Genomic DNA, 6,624 nt, shown 5'->3' with positions numbered 1-6,624 from the left:
TTTAATTAATTGATTGTCTTGGATCCGGATAATTAGTTAATTTGATAATCTATTGTCGATTGGGACGTTAAATCCGTAATTGTTTAATTGTCTCAAAATAGTGATAACTGGCATGATTGAATTCGTGTCAGGGGAATGCGCGAGCTAACCTAAAATAACCTTGGTAGTGTGTTATTTGGTTAGAATATGGCTCCTCTAATACGTAAGGCAATTGGGAAATTAAATCTTACGGGCGTACCTAAAATTATTTCTCAATTAGGGCAGTGATTAACGGGCGTACCTTAATCACCGACATAGTAAGGAGGAGTTGACTGTCATCGCCTGTTTGGCAGTTATAACCTATTTATTAATAAATACTTGGAATTGCCTTTGTTTCGACGATCAAATTCGGTGAACCATTACTGAAGTTATTTCTTGACTAGATCCTTAGTTATCATTCATTTGATTTTAGTAAATTGTTATTTAATTTCTAGTTGGCTATTTTATTTTAATTATTTTACTTTTAGTTGAGTTGCTTAAATTGTCACCCCTGATATAAAAATACTCCCTTGTCACTGTGAATTTGAAAAAAAATAATTACTCCCAGTCCCTGTGGATTCGACCTTACTCACCACTATCTACAGAAATCACTTTTAGTTTGAGTAGATTTTTATTATTGTACAGGCTGACAACCTGTCAACCAAAATCATCAAAATCTCAAAAAAAAAAAAGAAAGAAAGAAAAAAAAAGAAAATATGCATATTTACCCTTGCAAGTTGAAGTTGTTCAATATTGAGAGTTCGAGACTCATTTTCAATAGATGATGTCTAGTCCAAAGAAACCATTGTTGCTCCCTCCATTCCTGAACACTTTTAATTTATCAATCAAACAATCATCTGAATTGCAACTAAAAAGAATAGGATCCAACATGAAATCTTGATTAGGAGAAATGATAGTATATACAAACGGAGGTCACGGTGGGCTAGAGTTGAATAAAAATTATGTGTCATGCATCCAAACCTATTTATGTTTAAAAAAAAAAAAAAGCCATTGAATATAGAAAAAAGATTAATTCAATTTTACGTTGGTTTGAATATATTTTTAAATATGTTTGAATGCTCATTCAAGTCTAGCAAACAAAAGAAAATGATAAACCCATTTTATAATTGTCTTTCTTTATTTTTTTTCTTCTATAAGATTGTTAAATGTGAAGTACTAGCAAACAAAAATTGTCAACAAAAAAAATGGAAATTGTCAAATTGCTTATCTTAGAGAAGTAATGTGACTAATAAGCAAGGCTACACATTACACGGATAGCCATATGCCTTTTAGTTCTACCTAACTTAGGCATTACTTATTGATTTTAGGCATGCCTTTTAGTTAGATTGCCGTGCCTATTAATTCTACCTAATTCTAGGCATTACTTACTGATTAATGCTACATTAAGAATATTAGATAACCATGTCTTTTAATTCTACCTAATTTTAGGCATTATTAATTTGCTGATTAATGTCACATTAAGAATGATAGATAACCTGATTTCAAGGGCATGTTTATTTGTGCAATTAAGAAAAAATACACACTCACACATATGACTACTACATCTAACAAATAAAAAAAAAAACAAACATAACAGCAAGATAATAAATCTCAGCTACCTGACACATGGCGTCAGAGCTGTAAAACTAGTAAATGGATAGCCATGCAAACAAAACCAAGGTTTTCATCGCCCCAACTAGAATATAAATATGCACACAAGTAAGGTCGAAATTTGACACGGAAACAATCACAAAATTCACAACATGGAAACCACCAATCTATCAACCTTTCCGGTGTATTCTTCTTGTCTTCTTCTTCTTCTTCTTCTGGCAGTAATAGTATCATGGAAAGTGTTGAACTGGGTATGGTTTAGGCCGAAGAAGCTGGAGAAACGTCTGAAAGAGCAAGGTTTCAGGGGAAACCCTTACAAGCGGCTCCATGGAGACTTCAAAGATATATCAGCCTTGTACACAGAAGCCCACTCCAAGAATCTTAGTCTCTCCGACGACATCGTACCAAGAGTTATTCCTGAATATCTTGAAGCCGTTAAGAAATATGGTAGTATATATTCATTGTTCTTATCAACTCTGCTTTCATTTCTTTGCCTCATAACCACTTTTAAATTCTATTTTTGGTTTGTTTGCTTTATTATTCTTGTGAATCTTTTTTTATTAATTCTTTTTTGGATAAAGTGCACTATAACCCACTAAACTATTTCAAAAATTCTCATAGAAACCATTATTTTTTTTTGAAAAAATTTTATATACATTGTCAGTGTATATTCTATCGTAATTAGACGGATGACACGTGAGCAAATGTTAAATTTCAAAATTAAATTTTGTACATGTATCATATATCTAATGAAAATAATGCATACACTGACATATATATATATATATATAAGATTATTTCTTTTTTTTTTGTGTCATTATACTACTCAAAAGTTTCAATCAGTCCATCTCGTCAAGCTAACGGATGTGTGCAATTTGGCAGGAACAAAAATGACATTTTGTCTCATCCATCCTTCCCAATCGTTTAAAATCTATATATCAATCCCATCATATTAACTCTGAAAAAAGTTAAAGAGTTGAAATTGCACTCCACCAAATTCTCAAGGTTTTGGGAGTTAACTTGATTTAGAATGAAGAATTTTAGTCGATTAGGAAGGTGGATGAGGAGAAATGTCAATTTTATCCTTACCAATAGCTCGTAGTTGACATTTTGAACAGATTTCCAGCTAACTTAATCTAAGATTCTGATGGAACGTGATGGAAATGAGCTGATTGAATCACTTTGAACAGTTTATTAGTTTGATTGATGCCAAAAAAAAAAAAAAAAGGTTTTTGAAGAATTTGAATTATTTTAGTGGATTACGGTTGATTTTACCCTTGTATTTTATGTTTTGAAACATTTGCATTTTATTATCCTTTCCTAGCGGAAGGTCTCTAGGTTGCTAATACTTTTTGGTTATGGGGCAAAAGCGGTGGTTGCGGTTCGTTTCCTAATCCATGTGGCTGTGGCTTTCAGGTAAAAATACATATTTATGGTTTGGGCCGACGCCTGCCGTGGTGATCGTGGACCCTAATCTTATGAAGGAAATTACACAAAAGGTTGATGTTTTCCCTAAGCCCCGTTTAAATGCAATTACAAAATTATTGGTTCAAGGAGTGGTGACCTATGAGGGAGAAAAATGGGCCAAACATAGAAAACTCCTCAACCCAGCTTTCCACGTTGAGAAATTGAAGGTTCTCTTCTCTCTAATTTAATCATTTTATGGGGGTTTTTTTTTTTTTTTAACAGGTGACCTAAAAATACTTGTTAGCGCAAGTAAATTACAGTAAAATTATGATATAAATTCGCACACTCACAGTTATTATATCCTAAAATTGAAAACACTATCTGTATTTGACAGTCCTTAGTCAATTGCATCATTTATTTACTAAGCAGCCTTCAATGGAGTAGTTTCTTTCACTGATTTTCTTTTCTTTTATGGATAAATAGCTTATGCTCCCAGCCTTTTATAAAAGTGCAAGTGAGATGGTGACGAAATGGGAGAATGTTGTTTCACCAAAGGGGTTGGCTGAAGTGGATGTTTGGCCCAATCTTCAGGCTCTTACCAGCGATGCAATTTCTCGTACAGCATTTGGCAGCAACTATGAAGAAGGAAGAAGGATCTTTGAGCTCCAGAGAGAGCAAACTGAGCATTTGATGCAGTTAGCACGGTCGGTGTACATCAACATCCCAGGATATAGGTAGACTGATCATGAATTCTTGAGTGCTGTAGAAAATTGTGACTACTAGAAATCAATGGTTTGAAAATCGTGTTTGGACAATGATCATGAAAGACTGCCTTAGATGGGAATTTTAACATATGAGATACGCCTAAGTGATTTAAAAATGGAGCCAAAAACATTGCTGCAAACATTAGTTTGTTCTTGCTTTTTTTTTTTTTGGCTAAACTATGATCTTTGTTAGGTTCTTGCCAACCAAGAGGAGCAGAAGAATGAAACAAATTGCCAGAGAAGTTAATGGTTCAGTAAGGGAAATGATCAACACAAGAAGAAAGGCAATGAGAGCAGGAGAAGCCGGCTCAGATGACTTGTTGGGATTAATGCTTCAATCCAATTCTCAAGAAATCGAGAAGCATGGAAACAAGGACTCTGGTATGACTACCGAAGAAATTGTTGATGAGTGCAAGCTGTTCTATTTTGCTGGCCAGGAGACTACTTCTGCACTACTTGTCTGGACAATGGTCTTACTCTGCAGGTACCCCGAATGGCAGGCACGTGCTAGAGAGGAGGTCTTGCAACAATTTGGAACTAAGGATCCGGACTTTGATGGGCTAAATCACCTCAAAATTGTAAGCCAATAAAAACATAAAATTAGCAATGATCATTTCATTGATTTGAAAAATTGCACTAATGGCAGGAGAGACATATTAACGAAGTTTTTTGAAGCTTCTCGTCTGCATAGACATCCTAATTACTCTATCTCACACCTTTTTTTTTTTGGGTCCCCTTCCCATATAATAGGTCACCATGATCTTGCATGAGGTTTTAAGGTTGTGTCCACCATTGGCTACAATGAGTCGAAGAACTATTGAAGAAACTAAATTAGGAAATTTAACTCTCCCGGCTGGAGTGCAAATCACCTTGCCAATAATGCTGATGCATCATGACCCTGATATATGGGGCGAGGACGTGAAGCAATTCAAGCCTGAGAGGTTTGCTGAAGGAGTATCACATGCAACAAAGGGCCAGGTTGCATACTTTCCATTTAGCTGGGGACCTCGCACTTGCATTGGACAAAATTTTGCCATGTTGGAAGCAAAATTGGCAATGTCTATGATTCTGCAACGCTTCTCCTTTGAACTCTCACCATCTTATACTCATGCTCCTCGAACAGGAACAGCTATATCACTAATTCAACCCCAGTATGGAGCTCACTTGATTTTGCAGAAGATAATATAGTTTTTGTTGTTTCATATATATGACTTGACTTGCTAGCCCGGTATGTGGCAGCAGATTATCTTTTAACGAAATAAAGCACCATCTTCTATGCTTAACTTTGCTTGTAAACTAGTTTAAGTCCCGCCCAGTTTGGTATGTCAATGGATCTGTATGAATATAGCAGTACAGATTCACGTAATGTATTTCTTTTCTCATGGCGAATAATTAAGAGAGAAATAAAATATTACATCTACTGGTTTTATTTTGCAGGAGATCTTTCCTTTTTCTTAGGTAATCGAGAAAACAAATGGCTTGTCGTGGCTTAAAAATCATTTAACAGCCGTTCTCAAACATTAATTAGTAGACTCTATAAATTTTATTAGCTAGTTTTAAAAAAAAATATTTCTTAGTGGTAAGTCGATCTCCAGTGGAACTTAATTAGACATGATGAAATTTTGAACAATTACAAGAGAAATTATTGAAGAGTGCATGGTGTTGTATTTTCCCGGGCTGGACAATGATTGATTGAAGCCATGATAGATTTTTTAACGCACGTGTCTCACGTTGTCCTTCTTACGGTAGTCACGTCCAAAGCGTTCGTCACGTGGGAGGACAGGATGGGGCCCGCGGGCCAAGCGGTTTTTTTCAGACTGACAAAATGACAAAACTTGGTACAGAGCAAATGGTTTTGTTTGTCGCTTTGGTTAATCCAAAGGCTACAGCTGTTGATATGTTTAATAATCTTAATCAGGCCCTAATGACTTGTGCAGTTGCATAGTTCAATTGATATGTGGAAAATCTTACATGTATTAGTACTCAATGCACACCTAATGTATGAGCAATTAAAATAATACATAATATTTATGATCATATATATTTTTAAAAAATTATTATTGAAGCAAATTTTAATCTTTTAAATATTTTTTATAAAATAAGTTTATATTGAAAATTATAATGTTTAGGGGTAATTATGTTTAAAATGTATATTTAAATAGTTAAAAGTAAAAATAGTCGTGGGTAATTATAAATAGTTAAAGTAAAAGTAGGTTTTATAAGGACAAAACAAAATTCATAAAGTGGAGATAAATGTTAACGCTAAGGTCAACCTCAAACCCCTATTTATCATTTTAATTTGCATTTATTCCTTCTTATTAGTAAATGCAAGTGTTATGCTAATAATATCTGTAAGTCAAACATGAACCATACATGAAAACTAACTAGTCAGAATAAAATGTTTATTCGTTTTTCAATATTTGGTATAATGAATTTAGATATCAGAATGGAATATATTAAATACAAATTTGACTTAATTACTTTGGATTAGTTTATAAGACATAATATGTCTTATAGCTTTTTGTTAAAATTTTACATTTTTTAACAATATAAGTAGCAACGTAAAATATAAATTACATGAATTCAAACAATTATAATTTATTTTTAATCTAGTTTCAATTATGGTAAGATTCAAATTCTTGCACAATTGCTCAAAAGTCAAAGAATTAGGTATTCTAAAACATTTGTTTTCTAGTATATAAAAAAATTATTTTAAATACAAGGAAAATTAGTAATATAAAAATTTACATTCAAATATTAATTGAGCTTATAAATAGGCTAATATATCATGATGCAGTATAAACATATATAAGGATAAATTTGA

General features: G+C 33.3%; 1 protein-coding gene across 1 annotated transcript; it reads left to right on the top strand.

Annotated features, from left to right (window-relative positions):
* Positions 1-1,781: 1,781 nt before the first annotated feature.
* LOC113772540 (cytochrome P450 CYP72A219-like) lies at positions 1,782-5,083 on the top strand. Its single transcript, XM_027317166.1, has 5 exons — positions 1,782-2,076; positions 3,046-3,263; positions 3,520-3,770; positions 3,994-4,378; positions 4,551-5,083. The coding sequence occupies exons 1-5, from the start codon at positions 1,782-1,784 to the stop codon at positions 4,986-4,988; spliced, it is 1,587 nt and encodes a 528-aa protein (XP_027172967.1). The 3' UTR covers positions 4,989-5,083.
* The last annotated feature ends 1,541 nt before the right edge of the window (positions 5,084-6,624 follow it).

The sequence above is a fragment of the Coffea eugenioides genome, chromosome 5 (assembly GCF_003713205.1).
Source record: "Coffea eugenioides isolate CCC68of chromosome 5, Ceug_1.0, whole genome shotgun sequence".
In the NCBI taxonomy this organism is placed as follows: domain Eukaryota; kingdom Viridiplantae; phylum Streptophyta; class Magnoliopsida; order Gentianales; family Rubiaceae; genus Coffea; species Coffea eugenioides.
Note: the sequence above shows the minus strand (reverse complement) of the source record. Positions and strands in the feature narration are given on the sequence as shown.